The sequence below is a fragment of the Leucopleurus acutus genome (assembly GCF_964270905.1).
Source record: "Leucopleurus acutus genome assembly, chromosome: 10".
NCBI lineage: Eukaryota > Metazoa > Chordata > Mammalia > Artiodactyla > Delphinidae > Leucopleurus > Leucopleurus acutus.
In genome coordinates this window covers 79,957,999-79,980,348 of record NC_139153.1, presented here as the reverse complement: position 1 = coordinate 79,980,348, position 22,350 = coordinate 79,957,999, and the positions used below count along the sequence as shown (strand labels likewise).

Sequence of the window (22,350 nt, the reverse complement as noted above, 5' to 3'; positions counted from 1 at the left end):
TTTGAGGAACCCAAAGCAGTGACTTAAGTAAAAATTCTACAGGTGGAGAGTTTAACTTAGCTACTTTGGCATTTCTGTATCAGACAATGATGAAAAGATTAACCAGAAAGACTATGACATAATCTCAGATGGTTAAAAACAAAGTATTCACCAAAGATACAAAAACATCTGAAATCATATGCCAGATGTCAACAGCTGGAAAGTATTAAATAATAGTCTTACAAGCTTGTGCTGAGAAAGAATGATTCATTTTGATCCAAAATATTAGTCAGTGAAAGAGAAGCTGAATTAAAAGAGCAGTGGGCCCTTTGTTCAGTGCTTTATGCATATTAATAAAGGTACATGTGAATGGTTTGTATATAATTAGTATGGAAAGAATTTTCATTTATTAATCAGTCTTTTTTTAGTTCTTTCAACTGTTCTTTCTAGTAACAGTATCAACAATACAATCTTTAAATACAAAATAATGACAGACATATGACTGATATAAAGAATGTTCTTAAAAGACCTTGCTAGTGCTAGGTAAAATTTTCTGAACTAAAAGGAATTAGATGTCTGAGAGAAAAAAGCAGCAAAGAAACACTGAGGGTGATCTGTTTTCTCTTTCCCTTTAGTACAGTAAAGGAGAAGACTCAAATACACCAGTCCACAAGGGGAAGATAGGAAGGTTGGAACAGAGCTGGAATATACCCAGAACATTCTGTACTCACACATCAATATAAAATTGAACAAGGAAGCATCTGCAGTGGGAATGCTGTGAAATTACTAGTTTAACACTAGAAACCTACATATATGCAATAGCTTTGAAATATCCCAATAATTCATTTAAGGTTTCCCAGAGGATTCTTTGATATTAATTCATATTTGAGAAAAGAAGTAGGTGGTTAGAAGTAAAAAGCAGGGAGCAGATGTTGCTCAGCAATTGCTTTAAGATTTAAAAGTTTGGTGGAGCTCACAAGACTTAACTCCACAATCATCTTTGAACCTCTGATATGAAATTTAGGCATTCCTGTACCTCTAACCCCAGAAAGATAGCACTGTATCTGACCAGTTAAATTACAGATATAATGTTTCAAAATACACATCTACCAAAATAACTTGCTAATAAGCAGTGCTGCATTTGGAAACAAGTAAACCTACTGGGTCACTTACTTGTTTGTCAAAGGTGAGAAACTGCTTGAGTTGATCAAAGTCTGTTGGGGTCACATACTTACGAAGAGGCTGTTTCCGGAGTTCAGTGTAAGGATCGAGAGCCATCTTCTCTGGTGGATTTAGTTCAATTCCTTGACTTTCCAAAAATACCTACATAATTCAAAATTAATAATGATTATCTTTCTTGAAGCTTCTCAAAGTAAATATTAAGTGATGCTGTAAAAATAAGTATAATAAGAATTTCTAAGCTACTGCCCACCTTAACCATTAGTTTGCAGCTTGAACATGTCTTAGCAGTACTAAGCCTTTGATTGACCCAGTTCTATAATGCAGATAATAATTGATAACTACCTTAAGTATAAATGGAAGACATGATGGTAAGGTAACTGGCTTCAAATATGAATTCAGATCAATTAGATTTAAGTAGGTGCCCAGGAACAGAGGGAGTACTAGGACTGCTCACATACGTACATCGGGAACCTAACCATAGTTTGAACAAAACGTAATTCATATCAGGTTTGGGGGCAAGCTGCAGAATGGCAAAGTTAAGGTGAAATCAAATCCCCAGCTTTCCATCTCATTTAAAACAAATATATGATTAAGTACTTCCCGCAAAAAAAAGAAAGCATACCCACTAATTATTTTAGACCAAAAAATATTTCAGCCAAATAGGAAAGACGAATCAAGTGCTCAAATCTCACTAAAAAAGTTAAAGAAAGCATCTGAACTTGATGTGATCACTGAATTTTATTTTGCTAATTATGAGTAAATAAAATATTTTAAGTCACTATGTATTTTAATACAACTTGACAATTCTTCTTAAAAGCACAATAAACTATCTTTTTTGTTGACCAGAAAAGAACAATTTCCTGGGATCTGTTTACATTGTGGAACTGGAAATTAATCTGAAATCTGGGTTTCTTTTGGGAATTGTGTGGTTTGGTTTTGGACAATAGAAAATATACAGAACTCAGGGCCAAAATACATGGGTTCTAGTATCAGCTCTGCTAACTAGCTTATAATCTTAGTATTTAAAGTTTTATTAGGCAGTCGCCAATATCCTTTCTTTTTTTAAAAAAATTATTTATTATTATTATTTTTTGGCTGTGTTGGGTCTTCACTGCTGCATATGGGCTTTCTCTAGTTGTGACGAGCAGGGGTTACTCTTCATTGTGGTGCGCGGGCTTCTCACTGCAGTGGCTTCTCTTGTTGTGGAGCACGGGCTCTAGGTGCGTGGGCTTCAGTAGTTGTGGCAGGGGCAGGCGGGCTCAGTAGTTGTGGCTCACAGGCTCTAGAGTGCAGGCTCAGTAGCTGGGGCACACAGGCTTAGATGCTCCGTAGCACGTGGGATCTTCCCGGACCAGGGCTCGAACCTGTGTCCCCTGCGTTGGCAGGCAGATTCCTAACCACTGTACCACCAGGGAAGTCCCCCCAATATCCTTTCAATATTAAAATATTATGATCTCAACATCTACTAAAAGTACTGAACTGCAGATGACAATAAAATTCTCCCCTCCCTTGAGATGGTCTACTAGTGTAGCAGGATTATTGACTGAGAAATTTAATGGGTGTTTTACTCCTTTTTGTTGCTTACAACTGATAACCAGGCCCTTTGTTAACCTTACTTTAGGGATTTCGGGAGGAATGTAGAAGCTTCCTGAAGTTGACTGTTCTTCCTGTCTCTTAGAAAAAGCCTAAACTCTTTGAAGTGATTATTCTAAGATGTCCCAGGACGAGGGGAGAGAAGGGAATGTCTTTGAGGGCAAGAAGACAGAAAGAGGGAGATTCCCCCAGACTGGAAAACAGACACAGGTTGGTGGGCCTTAGAAGAGCAAGACTCCCCAGGTCTCTGCAGGGACGCTCGGAGAACAGGTGCAGCCAGTCAGCACAGGTGCTCAGAGTCCAGTCTCTTACTCAGCACCAAGCTTCAGGGAGGTGCCCTTGGTCACTGGACAACCTAGGGACCCTGCATAGATAACCCCTTTGGGTCTGCGAGTGCTGCTGCTTACTTGCTATCCTTAGGGCTTAGAATCTTTGGCAAAGCTGAGGGCGAACAGAAACACCAGGTCAGTTTGACTGGGGCTCAATTAGGTCTTAAGTTACTTTTAAAAAACAAAATAACATTTCTTGTGCACCTGTATCTGTGGAGTAGGATTCACATCTGTGACACCAGCAGTAATACTTTAGTGAAAATAATAAATTCTAGCTGAGTTCTGGAGCTCTATTTTTTAATGTGTTCAGTTCATTCTGTCTATAGGACCATTTATGTGGAGCCATGAGTAGGGGCGTGAGAAGGGATGGTGATGATGATATGTGTGAATGGAGGTGGTTCCTTGTCCAAATCACACTATAAAGCCAGTCTCCTCCTTATCCACTCATAGGTCCAGCTGTAGTGAAAACCATCAAATTAGATAAGATGTGAACAAATCTCAAACTGTTATAGAAGCCAACTTGTAACCTAACATCAGTTATTGAAAACATAATTCAATCTAATCATCAGTGCCTGAAATACTCAGCTCTTGTCTATCATTAGTAATTAAAATACAGCTGATCCCCATTATTCACAAATTTCTGCATTTACAAATTTGTCCGCTTGCTAAAACTCATTTGTAATCAACCCTTGTGGCGCTTTTGTGGTCCTTTGCAGCTGTGCACAGAGCAGTGAAAATTCTGAGTTGCCAGCTGAGGCTGAACAACGTGAAGTTCTGCCTTCTTGTTTTCAGCTTTCCTGGTGAAAAAGTGTCCTTTTCATGGTCTACTTGGAGCCACTTTTTCTCACTTAAGTGCTTTCTGTTGGTGATTTTGCTGTCTGAAGTAGCCCCCAAAGAGCAGCGCTGTTTTCTGTTCTCAGTACAAGAAGACTGTGATATGTACTCAGTGCCACTGAACTGTACATCTAAAAATGGTTAAGGTGCTAAATTTCAGGTTATGTATATTTTACCACAGAAAAAAAGGCAGCTGTGATGTATCTTAAGGAAAAAATACAAGTGTCAGCTAAGCTTCATTCAGGCATGACTTACAGTGCTTGGGCCATGACCTCAATGTTAATGAATCAACAATATATTTTAAATATGGCGTCTGTAAACATAAAGAACACACAGAACAAGGTAACATTTTGACCAGAGGCTCGTAGGAACCTAACTCTGTATTTCTCTTAGGAGCAATGGTTCAGTATTTGCTAACTCAGTGTTGGTGGCGACTGCACTGAACATAACTACCATTAATAATGAGAACTGACTGTAACTGGCTTAGATCAATGGCTCAGTGATCAACTTGCAAATGTTCAAACTGTCTGTAAAGACACAATTGTAAAAACAATTGTAATACCTTAAATTTATACATTTCATAATTTTTCACTGTCGGCACAATTCTGGAACTGCCTATGATAAAAAGAACTTCAAAACCTAAAAAATAAGAGATCAGAACACATTTGAAGGGGACAGTATCTCCAAGATGGTCTGGCACCTCCACCTTCTATATGGTTTTCTCGGCAGCTCTGGGGCGACAAGCCAAGGATGCCATGGCTCCTTTCCTCACTGCCCTGAGGTCCTGTCCCTGCATCATCTCATCAGTGAGGCCCTCCCTGCCCAGCCTTTACATATCGTGCCCCCTCCAACTCCCACCTCCTTTACTCTCTTTAGTTCCTTCCATAGCTCTTAGCAGCATCTGACATATTATACATTTGTTTGCTTATTATTTGTCTCCTCCAACCAGAATGTAATAACCTCCATAAGGGCAAATACTTATACCTGGCACCTAGAACAGTGCCTGGCACACAGCAGGCACTCAGTAAGCATTTGCTAAATAAATTACTAAATGAAAAAAATAAATGAGTGAACTCACAGGAGCTCAGTGCATGGTAAAAATTAATCACATTTGGCATTAGGTCACATGGGATTAAAGGCATAAAAAATTCAGGAACTATATTTTTGCTACTAAAATTTATTTTAAGTGAAACAAATTTGGAATTGATTTCCTAATACCTACACTTTGTGCTAAAGAAAGTGCTCTCTCTCGCTCGCTTCTTCCTCTCTCTCTCTCTACAATTAAGTATAAGTTATCAAAAAATCCATATTTATGAAATAGAGAAATGGAGGATTTTTCTCACTATAAAAAAGTGTTTTCCTTTAAAAATGTTTTTATTCCAGGAATTCTTTAGATAGCAAGTTTCCCTAGAACAAAGCAAGTATGAGTTACGGAAAAAATACGAATTGTACAAAAAATTTTAGGCTCATATCTGCTAATAGTGGTAGTGCTATTTTTGTAAACCCAAACTTCAGCTAAATTGCCCAGTGCCTCTTCCATATTTCTACCCCATCAAGGGAACTAGCTCCCCTATTCTCTATCTGAACTGGCATGTGAACTGATTTCTTATCAAATGATTCAGCTGTGAAGGGAATTTAACTTTATTTGAATGGATATGTAGCAATATCATTTTGAAAAAAATGATGTCACTACATAGCGATGGCACATAGGACATAGACAAATGCCAAATTAACCTACACGATAATCCACTCAGGACAGATGATCAGTGCCCTCCTCTTACCCTAAACAAGTGACATGCATCCTTCCGTAGATTAGAATAATGCCTAAGCACCACAGCTTCCAAAAACATATACTATACCTGTGTGAACTTGTCACAGTCAACAATGCGGAAAGTTCTGCCATAAATTGTGATGTTTATTCCTCGGTTTAGGTCTTTCCAATGGTAATGGTCTCCCCGGTCATTCTTGGCTAGGCGCTGCCGTTTGATTAACTTGCCTTGAGGGATCCCGGAGTTTTCCACAACAGGCTCTATGACAGACATGCTGTCATCTTCCAGATGGTAGTAAATGTTCACTTGGCGGATCCTGTAATGTTCCTCAGTTGACAGAGGAACATCTTCTTGGAAATAGGCATCAAATTTCAGCACCTGTAATACAAAAAGGAGGGAAAAATGGTGTATTAGTGTCTCATCCAAAAATACCAAGTACCTTCCTGTGCCAAGAACCACTCAGGGAGATTCGAATACTCATCACTCCCATCTTCTAAGTCAAGGGCTGCCAAACTATGATCATGGGACAAACCTACCCCTGCCACCTGTTTTTGTATAACCTGCGAGCTAAGAATGTTTTCATATTTAAATTGTTGAAAAATCAAAAGAAGAATAAAATTTCAAAACACATGGAAATTATACGAAATAATTAACACGTAATTGCTAATGGTTGCTTTCCCATTACGAGGGCAGAGCTGAGTAGCTGGGCTGCTGCTATGGACTGAACTGTCTCCCACCCCCACAATACTCATATGTTGGAACCCTAACCCCCAACGTGACTGTATTTGGAAATAGGGTCTTTAGGAGGTAATTCGGATTAAATGAGCCCTAAGGGTGGGGCCCTAATCCGACAGAACCGGTGGCTTTGTAAGAAGAGGAAGAGAGCTCCCCGCTGTTAGCCCACAGGCACTGAGGAACGGCCACGTGAGGACACAGCAAGAACGCATCTCTCTGGAAGCCAGGAAGAGAGACTTCACCAGAAACCAAATTAGCAGGAGTCCTGATCTTGGACTTGAAGCCTCCAGAACTTTGAGAAAATTAATTTCTATTGTTTAAGTCACCTGTTTGTCTGTATTTTATTATGGCAGCTCGAACAGACAAAGACAGCTGCAAAGCCCAAAATATTTATTATTTGGCTCTTCACAGAAAAAGCCTGCTGGCCTCTGCTCTAAATATTCAAACTATGTGTAGACTGTTTATTAACACGTTCCTTGACAAGATGGCTTAAAGATCTTAACTCTACTAGCTTTACTGCAATGTCAAAAATCCCTCTTAGAATTTCCAGAAAGAATAAGAGACTATGACTTTTGGTTTCAAAATGAAAATGAAGTCTCCAGTCCGTTTCTTTAGGAGTGCAGTCCCTTGTAGATGCACATTAATGACATATTCATTCTTAGAGACTTTGTATGAATGACTCTCAAATCAACAATCCACCACAGACTCTTGGGTGGCATGTCAATACCCTCATTGTGCTCAGAAACATCTATCCTAGATGAAGCAAATCCTAGGTCCTCTGGAAGCATCAGCATCAGTGTAAAGTCAAAATGACACATCTACTGTACATTTGAAAAAACACTTAAAAATAATATAAAAAGCTTATGTTGGGAATTCCCTGGTGGTCCAGTGGTTAGGACTCTGTGCTTTCACTGACAAGGACGCCGGTTCGAGCCCTGGTCTGTGCACTAAGATCCTACAAGTGGCGCGGCGTGGCCAAAAAAAAAAAAAAGCTCATGTTGACATGCGTTGGGATTTTTAAATGTCTATAATTCTATTTTTAATACTTCTTTTCAGGGCAAGAACGTATTAGAATGATGCTTCAGGGAGGCAAGAGTGTTAACCCAAACCTCTACTAGAGTAAGAGGAACAAACCAAGGAGACTCTTTAGTGAAGACAATTATGGTTCAATGGATGGGAAGATGAGATAATGTATAATGTCTGCTGTGGAAGAACAAGATAAAAAGCAAAAGAGAACGGGCAGTTGCATAGGAGAAATATGAATATAATGGAGTCAAGACCTTAAAACTCCTAATAAAAAGATGAGATGGATGAATGTAATGGAATGTTTAAAGGAGAAAAATCATATGGTAAAAGCAAAAGACAAAGATCCTTTTAAAGTAACATTTTACAACAGTTGCAAAGAATTGAAAGGGGACATGATCAGTAATTCACGTACGAAATGGTCTGTACCTGAGCCACAGGCTTACACAGATTTACCTGAGAAGATAACTCTGTAGAGCAGACGGTGAGCTGGATTTTAGACTTCCTGAATTCAGCATGCACAGTTACTGTGGCAGGAGGCAACCTGAGACGCAGGGCTGGGTTTTGGGAAAGAAGTCAGTATTAGAGGAGAATCAGGATGACTCAACATTCTGACCTGAGCAACCGAGAAAATGGAACTGCTATCAATCTGATACAGAGCAGAATGCAGTGGAGCAGGTTTGGGGGGGTGGGAAACAAAATTAGGGGTTCGGTTTTGAACACGTTTAGTTTCAGATATCCATTGAACATTCAAGAGGAGATGTCAGATAGGCAGTTACATGTAGAATTCAGGACACAATTCACTGTGTAAAGCAGGGGTCCAACCCCCGGGCCGCACAGCAGGACATGGGTGGCTGGCGGGCAACTGAAACTTCATCCGTATTTACAGCTGCTCCCCATCGATTGCGTTACCACCTGAGCTCCACCTCCTGTCAGCAGAATTATTTCATTATATATTACAATATAATAATAATAGAAATAAAGTGCACAGTAAGTGTAATGCGCTTGAATCATCCCAAAACCTTTACCCGCCCCTCTCCCCGGGGTCCGTGGAAAAACCGTCTTCCACGAAACCGGTCTGAGGTGCCAAAAAGGTTGGGGACTGCTTGTGTAAAGGACATTTCAAGGCATGAGTCTGGACCAAAGTAGTGAGCATAGACAAAGAAGAAAACGAAAGATTGAAGCCTGGGGCACCTCCAGTTTCCTATGCCATCTGTTTTCTAAGATGAAGGGGATGAAAATACCTTTGGCAACAGGAACCCGGACTCAGAATGGGAGGCTGGGAAAAGATACACACACATTTTAAAGGCTCAAATAATCAGAATTTTTTGCATTCTGTTTTTTAAAATGTTAATGATAATGAGTTATTTAAAAACAAACCTTATAGACTTATGCCATGTGATCAGTACAAGTGAATCCTAATCTCCTATCTTTGTACATTTACAGTAGTGAATTGTGACCACATGATCACTTTGTAAAATCCAAAACATTCCTTTTGAAGCAAAGAAAAATTAAATAATGCAAAATTAATGCACAGTAAAAGTGTTCGCTTTATATTCATTCTAGTACATTCAAATTGTGCAGGGAAAAGAAGTAACTGATTATGTATATATGGTATATTTGGCATTTATTGAAGAAACTGACTATTCAGTTAACTAGGGCACTAAATTATGTTCTCGGTTATTTGGGAGTTTGTTGTCTGACATAAACTGTAAGTGGTAAAAAATTTTACCCATTAAAAAAAAAAAACCCTAGAAGTTTTTTTCTGTCTGTACATTTATCTCTGATTTTTTAATATGAATCAGTTTGTGCAATAAAGTACTTGAGTTTCCTCTGGCATATGATCTATACGTATGGCTAAAACTACATGTTTTCACCACGTAAGTCATATTACAGAGAGCCAGACCAACATGTGAAGACTCAGGAAGAAATACTCTAACCCTGAATGTACTTATTTATTTGACTGTTAATCAAAAAGGCACTTAGCTACTTATTAAGAACAGAATTAAGAGTTCTGTGCTCCACCCAGAAAGAAATGACTAGGAAAGAGTTAATCTAGGAAAACTGTTTAGCAAGTAGTTAAGATAACATTAGCTTTCCCAGGTAGAATAAGAAGGAAATATATTATGTAAAAAGGAAGGAAAAAGTAATATTTAGATACTGTGTTTAAAAATTTATTTTTCATGGAATTTTACAGCTGGATAGATTCCTACATGTATTCTAACTAATTATATAGATGAGGACACTAAATACTGAGAGTCCTCAAGGTGCCAACACAACACCCAGAATTAGAATCCAAGTCTCCTAACTCCCAGGAAGTGCTCAGAATGCCCCAAGAAACTTGGAACTATTCGCAATGATGTCAAATTGATGGGGAAGATGCTGAATATTTTCATATCACATACAATTATAAAAGCCTAGGTACACTTTTAAAATTATTTTTTAGTTTATTATATCTGTGCATTGCATGCTCAGCTTGCCAATTTTCAGCAGTGACACTAATATGTTAATTTTATTTCTTAAATAATGATTCATCTCATTTTTTTCAACTAATATTTACTGAGTACCAATCACAGAATAGACCAGATGAGTCCTTGCGCTAATGAAGTATACACTCAAGTAGGACAGATAAACACTAAACAAATCAGCAACACAAACTGTAATACACTAGTGTGAAGGAAACAAAAAAATGATAGAGAAAAATACGGAGGGACCACCTTAGCATAATGGCCAGAAAAAGCTTCATAGTAAGTCACACTGAAGGATGAGATGGAGTCAGCTGCTTAAGAGCAGAGGGAAAGCTATTCCAGGAACAGCACATGCAAAGGTCCTGGGGTGGTGTATTACAATCTCAAGAAAATAAGGAAAATAAATCTAGTGTGACTGAAACACAGTGGGTGAGGAAAAGAGAGGCCCAGGAAAAAGCTGCAGAAACAGCAGGGAGGGCCAGGTCTCGTGGTGACTGCAGGGAACCTGTACAGTTGTATATATGATGAGAAAGCCGTGGAGAAGTATTTTGGTCAGTACGTGACATGTTCTGATATTTATTTTTAAAAGACAGGCCTGGTTGTTCTGTGGAAAATGAATTAATGTTAATAGTGGAGTTGGAAATATGTAAATGGATTAGTTATATATTTTAGAGACAGAAATGACAGAGCTTGATGATAAGATTGGATGTGGGTTTTGAGGGAAAAGAAGAGTCAAGGATGACTTTCAGGAAGTGGGGGATAAATTAGGAGTTTGGGATTAACAGATACATACTGCTACATGTGAAATAAATAATCAACAAGGACCCACTGTATAACTCAGGGAACTATACTCAATATTTTGTATAATAACCTTATAATAATGAGGGAAAAGAATCTGAAAAAGAATAGATATATATATATATGTATAACTGAACCACTTTGCTGTACACCTGAAACACACATTGTAAATCAACTATACTTCAATTAAAAAAATAAAATTAAAAAAATTTTTTAAAAAGGATGACTTTCAACTGGGGGCTAGAGCAGCTGGGTAGTGGTAATGTCCCCCCAGAGAAGTGATATCATCAGAGCTGTGCTTTGGGGAATAAAGCAAGCAGTAGACCTGTTATGAGCATAAAAAACATGAGACTAATACAACAGTTAACGACATGTTAGCTGTTAACACGCTGCTTGTCTGAACTAAGATAGCGGGAGAGGAAAGGGAAGTGAGAGATACTCGACTCGGCAAATCACTGAATGTGGGGAGTGAAGCAAGAAAGAGCCAAACGCGGCTCAGGTTTCAAGCTCTTCAAGCTTGGATTACCGAGGGGAACACAGAAAGAGCACATTTGTGGGAAAAGGTGATGAGCTGAGCTACAGACACACAGACCCTGAGGTGCCAACAGCTCATCAGGTTAAGAGATTCCGCGGCAGGTCTGGAGTTTCAATAAGGTCAGAATTGGAAATAAACATTGATAGTTGTCTACCTTGAGATGACAGCTGAAAACACAAAAGTGGGTGAAATCTCTCAACAATACAGAATAAGGAATGAGAACAGAACCTTGAAAACACTTACCGTTAATAAATGAGAGGAGGAAGGAAGGCCAGAGCAGGAGCATTGAGAGAGATAGAAGAAAACCAGGAGAGTGAAGAGTCCTGGTAGCAAAAGAAAAGCAGAGTTTCAAAGAGGAAAGGGGGTCAGCAATGGCAGATGTTGTAAACAGGTAAAAGAGAATGCTGGTAAAGAAAACCTCTCCAGATCTGACAAGTAAAACAACACTGGCTACTAAGAAAAAGTAGTTTGGGGCTCGAGGGTGAAGAAGTCAGCTTCTAAGTGAAATGACAATCAAGTGAGGAAAAAAGTTGCTTAAAGGGTTACAAGTAGAAAGAAGGTTTCTTAAGACAGGATGGTATGACCCTAGGTAGAGAAATACTCACCTGAGTGTTTGAAATGGCAGCAGGATGGAAGTTAAAGATGAAGAGGATGAAAGAAGAACACCAGGAACACAGAGTGGGAAGTTAGCCTGGGAAATGGATACAGTGGGTGATGATGACGAGAACCGTACGGGAGCAAAAGAGAAAGATGCAGGCACTCCTTGGAGATATCCTGGTCTTTATAATCTATGTAAGAAATACTTACATTCTAAGGATGAGGAACGGTACAAAGAATGTCCAAAACATGGACAAATATGTTGGCTAGTATGTGGACTTCTGGGTATTACCAAAAAATTTAAACTCTGATCTAATTCAGAAAACCCATAGTTTTCTTATCACAAAAAAAATTCCTAGTTTCAAAACCATGCATTTAACTACTCTACCTCATTATCTATGGTAAGAATCATTTATAGAAAATGGTGATGATCCAAGTAAAACGAATAGGAAAACAAAAATGTAAATATTCAAGAGCACTATCTTTAAAGAAATGAATTACAAATAATATTTTAAAAGTATAAATTAAGTAATGACAATTAGCATAAAATTACACAGAAAGACAAAAACTGAGAAGCTTATTTCCTATTCTGGCACAATTCTCCCTCTTTGAATTTCATTAATACTTTTTTTCTTAAGTCTTTACTGAATTTGTTACAATATTGCTTCTGTATGTTTTGGTTTTTTGGTCGCGAGGCATGTGGGATCTTAGCTCCCCGACCAGGGGTCGAACCTGCACCCCCTGCATTGGAAGGCAAAGTCTTAACCACTGGACCATCAGGGAAGTCCCTCATTAATACTTTATCACGTTCTAGTTTACGATAGTTATTTGCGATTGTTTTCAGTAAAAACTGAACCTAACCATTTGTATCTTGATAAACTGTTAAATGCCTATCCCACTCCTCTCTTGTATTTTCCCCCCTTTCCCTTTTCTACTGGTTTTGCAGTGCCTGTCACAGCTGTAAATAAACAAGAGAAACAAGAAAAAGGTAAAGAAATACCCAATCATATCATTGATATGGATGTTTAGGTTCAGCCTATAAGTGGACATGTCAACGTGTTTGTATCAAATGAGTTAGTTGAGATGGGGAAGGGGAGATTATATAGATTATGTCTGATACATTAAAAAAATTTTTAATTAAGTGATTATTAATGTAAATGGCATATTTTCACCACTAGATTATTTTGTACCTTCCAGCCTCTAGCTTCAACAGAGGCTGGAAGGTACAAAATACCTTTATTAATAAATTTTTATTTATTAATAAAGATTGGCCAGCTGGATGAAAATGGTATAGACATTTAACAAAAATAATAAAATGAAATGTAAGACCAAAAAAAGAGAGAAATAAGATAGGCTAGGAGTAAATGAAGAAAGCTAACTTATAAAAACTAGTCAGTAGTTCTCACAGCCAGTTATACACAAAAATCATCTAGAAATTAGAATCAGTGAGGGCTGGGGCAACATTCAAGTTTCTTAAAAGTCCCACCAGTAATTCTGCTGCATGGCTAGGGTTAGGACAAGCTCACCTTAGTGAAAAGAGGAAGCTCAGTGACAAGGAAAATCAAGGATGCTGTGGAAATGTTAACAGACGGAAATAAAGTAACTCACATTACAAAAGCATAAGGGTAAATAAGACACAAACAAAAATGTTATACTACCCTTTGGTTATATTATGCCAAATCTGAAATGTTCCCTGAAAAACAAAACTTATGGAGACAGCCTGGAGAAAACCAACAACAGATGAAGTCATTGTCACGATGACACTCTGCACTACACAGAGATTAAGGATTTGTCATTACTACAGAATACAGGATTTTTAAAAAGTAGAAAACACAGAACAGGTAAACATAGCAATATGAACTCAAGAATTCAGAACTCATCCAACTTTTTTAAACTGTATTTAGAAAATATTTCAGTGACGTCTACAGGGAATTATTTTCTGTAATCGGCTTCCTGAGTAAAGAAAGGGTCTTTCAATCCTGAGTTCAGCTGTCTATGACTAAGGGTTGAGGCATTTGAACAATTTTCTCCTCAGAGTATCTGGAAAGGCTGTGGTTTACTGTTGACTTTTCTGCAAACAGTTGGCTCTCAGAGATTTGAATTCAAGGGGTACCCTTCCATCCCAGATGATACCTTTTTGTCGAAAGCCACATAGGCAGGAATGAATTCTGCGCGCGGGGCCTGCTTGGGCTGGCTGTACGTGAGGACTGGTGCCTTGCTGGCCAGCTTGTCCAGCTCAGCCTGAGACAGCTGGCTGACCTGGAGCCGGTCTCCGCTGATCCCAACTGTTGGATGTCGAACAACTGCATAGCCATTCCTATAGCCAAGCGTCTGGCTTCTAGGAAATGCTGTTTTCTGAAGAAAAAAACGAAGTGTGTCTTTATATTATAAATATTTGTTGGGTAAAAAAGCTAACTTTCAAAAATATAACTTCAACCTTTGTTTATAAACATCCACAAACCTTACATCAAAAAGTTTACCTACTTTAGAAGGTTCTTGTATTTTAAGCTAAAACACTCGGCCAGAAAGGAGGAGGGATGCAGCAGCCTGAGCTTAAAATAAAACTTAAAGTCCTGCTGCTGAAAGTCCAATTTAATTACCAGCTCACTTTCCACAAAAGGCTAAAATATTATCTCACGTATACTCCTAATTTTGTACTAGTCTTCCCATGTTTTTCATTTTATCTGGTGGTCATAAACCATGGAACTGAGAAGATCTAGTTCTGTGAAATGAATTTTTACCTGAAATGAAACAATGGCCCTCTTGCTACAGTGATGCTAATATATTCATATAACTTTTTGGAAAGCAAATGGATATTACAGACTTAAACTGAACAGACTTGAACTCAATAATTCCACCCCCAATCCTTTAAGGATATAACCCAAAATTACAGGAAAGAACAATATGCCTAAGGCTGACCATTATAATGTTCAATAGTTATAATTATAATAGTAAATTATAATAGTTATAATTACAATAGTAAAACACGCCATGGGAAACAATCTAAAAGACAAGCATGAGTAACTGATGGAAAGCTCACCTAACGGGTTATTATGCAGCCATTAAAGACCATGTGGTAATCTGGGAAAAATATTTATGATTTAATAAGTCCAAAAAAGCAGCTTACAAAATTATATGCATATTAATTATAAGCATGCAAACACGTGCACAAAAAAGGCTAGACTTGGAGAATGTTCTCTGTCTGTACTATACATTTCTGAATTATGGTTTCTTTTTTTTTTTTTTACAATCAACACATTTTTATTGGTAAATGGAAAAAACAAAAGATTACAGAAAAAAAGTGGAAAGGAAATATTTTTGAAGGCAGAGGAGACCAAAACAGTGGCATAGGATACCCAGCCTCCCCATCCCTCCACAAAGATCAGTGGTTGGACAGCTGTCCATGAACACCTCTGGAAGAGGTCCAGAGTCCATTCAGGAGGTTTCAGCAACACAGTAAAACAAAAAACTGAGGATATTCACACAGCAAGAGAAGGAAGACAACCCATTTTCTCTGCATCATCCCATCCCCCAAGCCAGCACTGTTCAGCCCCAGGAGGCAACTTCCCCTCAACCAGGAAAGGAAAAGCAGGGTGGGCAGTCAGCTCTCCAGTCGTTTGGAGACACTGCATGAAGGTCCCACCTCAGTTTCACCCCACAGACTAGTGAAGTAGAAGTGTACAGAGCCAGTTAGGAACAAGGAAGAAAAAGGTAGGGGCTACTGGCAGCACCCATTCAGTGGGAGCCACTGTGGTTCACAGAGACCTGCTTGGCAGACAAACAGCAGATTTTGACCCACAGCCAACAGCCAGCATAGCTGCAGCTGCCATGTAGCCCCTGCAGACTTCACCAGCTTTTGTCCCACAGGCATTCAGGGTTGCCCAGGCCACCACCTGAGTCCCTCCTGGCTCCCTCCTCTCCCCTGTCCCCAGCAGAGCCCAGGAACCACACAGGCAGCCAGCTTAGGCCTCTAGAAAGCGATGAAGAAAAAAACTGCCAACCAAGAGTACTTTACCCAGAAAAGTTGTCCTTCAGAAATGAAGGCAAGATAAAGACTTTTCCTAATAAGTATAAGCTAAAGGACTTCGTCACCACTAAGTTTGCCTTACATGAAATGCTGAAAAGAGTTCTTTGAGCTGAAACAAAAAGGTGTTTATTAGTAACATGAAACTATACAACACACTGGTAAAGGTAAACGGAGACACCCTAATACTGTAACATGGTGATGTGTTATCTACTTTACTATAAAGACCACTTAACCCTAGCTTCAACAATTTGTTAATGGATACACAATACAAAAAGATGTAAATGGTGACATCAAAAAAATAAGGGGCGGGGAGTAAAAGGGTAGATTTTTATGTGAACAAATACGGTTGATCTGAAGGGCGAAATAGACAACAAAACAATTATAGCAAGGGACTTCAATACCCCACTCTCAACAATGGACAGATCAGCCAGATAAAAAAAATCAACAAGGAAAACACTGCACTTGAACCATACATTAGATCAGAGACCTAACACACACATACAGAACAATCCATTCAACAGCAGTACTCTTTATTCTCAAGCATGTGCAAAACATTCTCCAGTATAGATATGATAGGCCACAAAATAAGTCTCAGCAATTTAAGAAGACTGAAATCATACCAAGTGTCTTTTCCAATTACAATGGCATGAAACTAGAAATCAGTAAGTGGAGGAAAGCTGGAAAATTCACAAATATGTGAAAATTAAAAAACACACTCCTGAACAACCAATGAGTCAAAGAAATCAAAGGGAAATTTAAAAAATCTTGAACAGATGAAAATGGAAGCACAAAAATGAAAATCTACAGGATGCTGCAAGAGCAGGTTTAAGTTTATAATGATATATGCCTGCATTGAGAAATAAGATCTCAAATAAACCACTTCGCTTTATACCTCAAGAAACTAGAAAAAGAAGAACTAAGCCCGAAGTCAGCAGAAGAAAGGAAATAATAAAGATCAGAGCAGAAATAAATGAAATAGACACTAGAAAAACAATAGAAATGATCAAAGAAACTAAGCTGTTTTTTTGAAAAGACAAACAAAATTGACAAACCTTTAGCTAACTGATTAAGAAAAAAGAGAGAGGACTCAAATAAAATCAGAAATGAAAAGGGAGACATTATAACTGGTAGTATAGAAATACAAAGAAGCATGAGAGTCTACTATGAATAATTACATGCCAACAAACTGGATAACCTAGAAGAAATCGATAAATTCCTAGAAATGTAAACCTAGCAAGATTGAATCATGAAGAAATAGAAAATCTGAACAGACCAATAACAAGGAAACTGAATCAGTAATCAAAAACCTCCAAATAGAGAAAAGCTTGGGACCAGGTGGTTTCACTGGTGAATTCTACCAAACATTTAAAGCAGAATTAATGCCAGTCCTTCTCAAATGCTTCCAAAAAACTGAAGAGGAGGGAACACTCCCAAACTCATTTTATAAAACTAGCATTACCCTGATACCAAAGCCAGATAAGGAAACTACAAGAAAATTACAGACCAATATCTCTGATGAACACAGATGTAAAAATCCTCAACAAAATACCAGCAAACCAAATTCAACAGCACATTAAAAGAGTCACACACCATGGTCAAGTGGGACTGATTTCTGAGATGCAAGGATGGTTTAACATGTGCAAATAAATAAATGTGACACATCACATCAACAGAATGAAAGATAAAAATCACATGATCATCTCAACAGATGCAGAAAATGCATTTGGCAAAATACAATATCCTTTCATGATAAAAATGCTCAAAAAATTGGGTATAGAAGGAACATACCTCAACACAATAAAGTCCATAGATGACAAACCTACAACTAACATCATACTCAAAGGTGAAAGGTGGAAAGCTTTTCCTCTAAGATCAGTAACAAGACAAGAATGCCTACTCTCACCATTACTATTCAACATAGTACTGGAAGTCCTTGTTAGAGCAATCAAGCAAGAAAAAGAAATAAATGGCATCCAAATAGGAAAGGAAGAAGTAAAACTGTCTTTGTTTGCAGATGATATGATCTTATACTTATAAACCTTAATGACTCCACCAAAAAACTGTTAGAACGAGTCAACAAATTCAGTAAAATTCCAGGATACAGAAATCAACATACAAAAAATCAGCTGTGTTTCTACACACCAACAGTGAACTACCTGAAAGAGAAATTAAGAAAACAATCTCATTTATGATAGCATCAAAAACAATAAAATACTTAGGAATAAATTTAACCAAGGAGGTGAAAGGCCTGTACACTGAAAACTACAAGCTTTTGATGAAAGAAACTGAAGATAACACAAATAAATGAAAAGAAACGCATATTCATGTTTTGGAAGAATTAATATTACTAAAATGTCCATACTACCCGAAGCCATCTAAGAGTCAATGCAATCAGTATCAAAATTCCAATGGCATTTTTCACAAAAATAGAAAAAAAAAATCCTAAAATTTTTATGGAGCCACAAAAGACTCTTAATAGCCAAGCAATCCTGAGAAAGAACAACAAAGTTGGAGGCATCCTGATTTCAAACTATACTACAAAACTACAGTAATCAAAACAATATGTATTGGCAGAAAAATAGACACATAGACCAATGGAACAGAATGTAGAGCCCAGAAATGAACCCTCACATATACAGTCAACTAATCTTTGGCAAGAAAGCCAAGAATACACAATGAAAAAAGGATAGTCTCTTCAATAAATGGTGTTGGGAAAACTGGATAACCACATGCAGAAGAATGAAACTGGATCCCTATCTTACACCACTCACAAAAATTAATTCAAAATGGATTAGACTTAAACATAAGACCTGAAACTGTAAAACTCCTAGAAGAAAACATAGGAAAGCTCCTTGACATTGTTCTAGGCAATGATTTTTTGGATCTGACAACAAAAGCATAAGAAACAAAAGCAAAAATAAATAAATAAATGGGATACATTAAACTAAAAAGCTTCTGCACAGCAAAAGAAACCATCAACAAAATGAAAAGGCAACCTACAGAATGGGAGGAAAATGTGCAGATCATGTATCTAATAAGGGGTTAATATCCAATATATAAAGAACTCATACAACCCAATAGCAAAACAAAAACAATCCAAATAAACAAAGTCTGGTTAAAAAATGGGCAGAGGAAAAAAAAAATGGGTGGAGGAACTGAATAGATATTTTTCCAAAAGAAGACATACAAATGGCCAAGAGGTATGTGAAAAGGTGCTTGACATCACTAATCATCAAGGAAATGCCAATTAAAACCACAATCAGATAACATCTCACACCTGCTAGGATGGCTATCATCAAAAAGACAAGAGCTAACAACTGTTGAAAAGGATGTGGAGAAAAAAACCCTTGTGGGAATGTAAATTGGTACAGCCATTATGGAAAACCGTGTGGAGGTTCCTCAAAAAATTAAAAACAGAACTACCATACAATCCAGCAATCTCATTTCTGGGTATATATCCAAAGGTAATGAAAAGACGATCTTGAAGAGATACCTGCACCTCCTTATTCAATACAGCATTATTCATAATAGCCAAGTTATGGAAACAATCTGTTTCAAGCAATGGATAAAGATATGACATATATGTGTGTATGAATGTGTATATACATATTTATACATGTATATACAATGAAATAGTATGCAGCCATGAGAAAGAAGGAAATCCTACCATTTCTGACAACTTGGATGAAACTTGAGGGCATTATGTCAAGTGAAAAACTTCAGCAAGAGAAAGACAAATACTGTATGCATGATATCATTTATATGTGGAATCTAAAAAATCCAAACTCATAGAAACAGAGAGTAGAGTGGTGGTTACCAGGGGGTGGAGGTAGAAGAAATGGGGAGAGAGTGGTCAAAGGATACAAACTTCCAGTTTATTCAGTTATAAAATGAAATCATTCTGAGGATCTAATGTACAGCATGATGATTATAGCTAACAATGGTGTATTATATACTTGAAAGTTGTTAAGAGAGTAGATCTTAAATGTTCTCATCACAAAAAGGAAATGGTAATTATATGACTGGATGGAGGTGTTAGCTAATGCTATGGTGGTGATCATTTTGCAAAATACAAGCATATCAAATCAACAGGTTGCACACTTTAAATTTATACGTCAATTATATCTCAATAAAGTTGGAAAAAAGTGGAAGGGAAAATTAGAGATTATGTTAATTTTATGGAAATTTTTTTCCTTTTTCTGTTCTTCGCAATGTTGCTTTCAAAATCATATTTACACACATACATATATATACACACATAAATCATAAAATGTTTTTTATGAAAAAAATTACTGACTTACCTACCTAATTTCTTTGCAGCCCAACCAACCATCTCTCAGGATCTGTACTAGCATAAAAGGTACAATAGAGTAAACTTCTTTTGCTAAGAGTTATGGACTGTGAACTTTATTTTATGGGTTGTACATTCAGGGTCACATATCAGTTGACAGGACATAACACAAATGACACAGAACAAAATGGGCTGAGTTGACTTCATCACTGGGTAACCTGTGTAACTTCAAGCTCCTCTTCTCCCACCTCTAAAGACAGAAGCAACATCAGCTGCTTCATTTGCTTTTCCCGTTTGAGACAGACATCTCTACCATCACTCAGCTATACGACCTTTATCAATGGACTTCAAGGGCACCCCAGGCAAGGCCACCTCAGGCTCCCCACCTTAGTTCCTGTGGTTCATCTTCTGAAGGTCTTGAGAGTTACACACACCTAGTCTTTCAGGGCTGAAGATAGTGATCATGTTTTTCACATATCAAAATAAGGCAAATTGGCTGACACTTGGCCAGTGTATTTAAAATCTGAAATATGTCCAATGCACAGTTCATCTTACTCGTAGTACGGCAATATATGTTCTCAGAGCCTGGCACCTCCAACCCACACCTCTGTAATCCCAAATCAAATCAACCCTGCCCCATGGGTAACCCACACTCACCAACAGCAAATGGTAAGCTGTCCCTGCACAGGGCAGGAACGTGCCTACAACATTTTTAAGTTTCATAAAACTGAAAAGTCCACTGAAGCAAAAAATCTACAATGCTGTGTCTTAATGCAGGAATAACTATGAAGAAGAGATTCAGAATCCAAATTCCCTCACCAAACATTCAATTTCAATTCATTCTCCCAAAGAAAATAAATTGACTATGTATTTTATCTGACCTTCATGATCAGGGAGAGGAACTTATAGTTTAAATTATTAAACTATATAAATATAAATTATTATCGTTTCATCTCTGATAATCAGCCTATCGGCCTACTGAATCTTAATGTTGATATTCCAACATATATTTCAGTAACCCTGAAATTTCAGAATTAAATAATAATTTTGTCAAGGGCTAAACTATGTCAGAGAAAAAAAACACAAGCCTATTTTTTTTTTCTCTTCAATTTTGTCTACAGGATGCAACTAAAAACACAAAGTAGGGGAAGAGTGAAACAAAATCTAAATAGGAATCTTTTATAAAAATGTTAAAGCGAAAAGAAAAGGGCTAGGAGAAGAAAAAACAGCAACGAATCAACTGTAGTGGAGGGAATTTATGTGGAATTATCTCCTACAAAGCACCTGAGGATGGTTTGGGAGGAAGACGGCCAAGTGCTGAAAGCCTAACTGTTGGAGAAAGAACAACTGGGAAAGAAGGTTAAACAAGAACAGGGTGAAGGTGGGACCAGACTGTAGAAAAGGGATGAGGTGTGGTAGACGCATAAGTAAGAAGGGAGGAGACTGCAATAAAGGACCTGGCAGAAAGAAGCCAATGGGTGGAAGTGGTAAATAAGACAGGAAATGCAGCTGGGAGTGGGGGCGCTTACTAGGTCTAGGATTCAGAAGAGGAAGAACGCGGGCGGGAACGATAGGCCTGGGGAGAGTGGGTGGGATGGGGCTGTGGAAATAAGGATGAAGGTGTAGAGAGGCTGAGTGGGGGAAAGGGCCCAGACTAGGAGGGAGGGTTTAAGGGTGGAGCTCATCAGAGAAGGGTATGCGGTGGGAGAATGAGCTAGGGAGAGGACCGAGGGAGAGCTCGGGAGCAAGGCGGGGAAATCAGTGATCTAGAGGAGGCAGAGGCTTGAGGAGAGCAGCAAGTAAGAACGCTGGGAGGCCAACGCACTGCCAGGGGGGAGTGGAAAAACTAGAGAGGGATGGGCGGAGGGCAAAATGGGACAGGGAGGGTGAGGCTGGGTGAGGGAGAAAAGAGAACAAGGTTGGGGCAGCGGGACGGGTTTGAAGGGAAAGAGGACAAACTCGAGCGGACGAGAAGGGAGACGCAATCTTTCGAGCAGCTGCAAGCCCTCCGAGGCCGCCCGGGGGTGGGGGCAGGGGGTTGGGCAGAGAAGTCCTCACCGTGGAGTCCTTAAAGGACATGCCCGGGAGACAGGGCAGGCCATGCACTGGGTTGGACATCATCGCAGCCGCTCTCGCCGCGGCCACCTCGGTCGGGTTTGGTCCTCCCGCCTTGCCGGGGGGGCCAGCGGC

At 38.5% G+C, this 22,350-nt stretch overlaps 1 protein-coding gene across 2 annotated transcripts in view; it reads right to left on the bottom strand.

The window, feature by feature from the left end:
- The window catches only part of EFHC1 (EF-hand domain containing 1), a 60,197-nt gene extending 37,847 nt beyond the window's left edge, over positions 1 to 22,350 (bottom strand). Inside the window, exons 1-4 of one of the 2 annotated variants that reach the window (XM_082849170.1) lie at positions 22,219 to 22,350; positions 13,976 to 14,197; positions 5,777 to 6,064; positions 1,153 to 1,302 (exon numbers count right to left, since the gene is read on the bottom strand). In XM_082849170.1, the coding sequence (XP_082705296.1) occupies positions 1,153 to 1,302; positions 5,777 to 6,064; positions 13,976 to 14,197; positions 22,219 to 22,281 (723 nt within the window). In that variant the 5' untranslated portion in view covers positions 22,282 to 22,350. The remainder of the gene's footprint in view (positions 1 to 1,152; positions 1,303 to 5,776; positions 6,065 to 13,975; positions 14,198 to 22,218) is intronic. The other variant, XM_082849171.1, reaches the window with a different exon arrangement.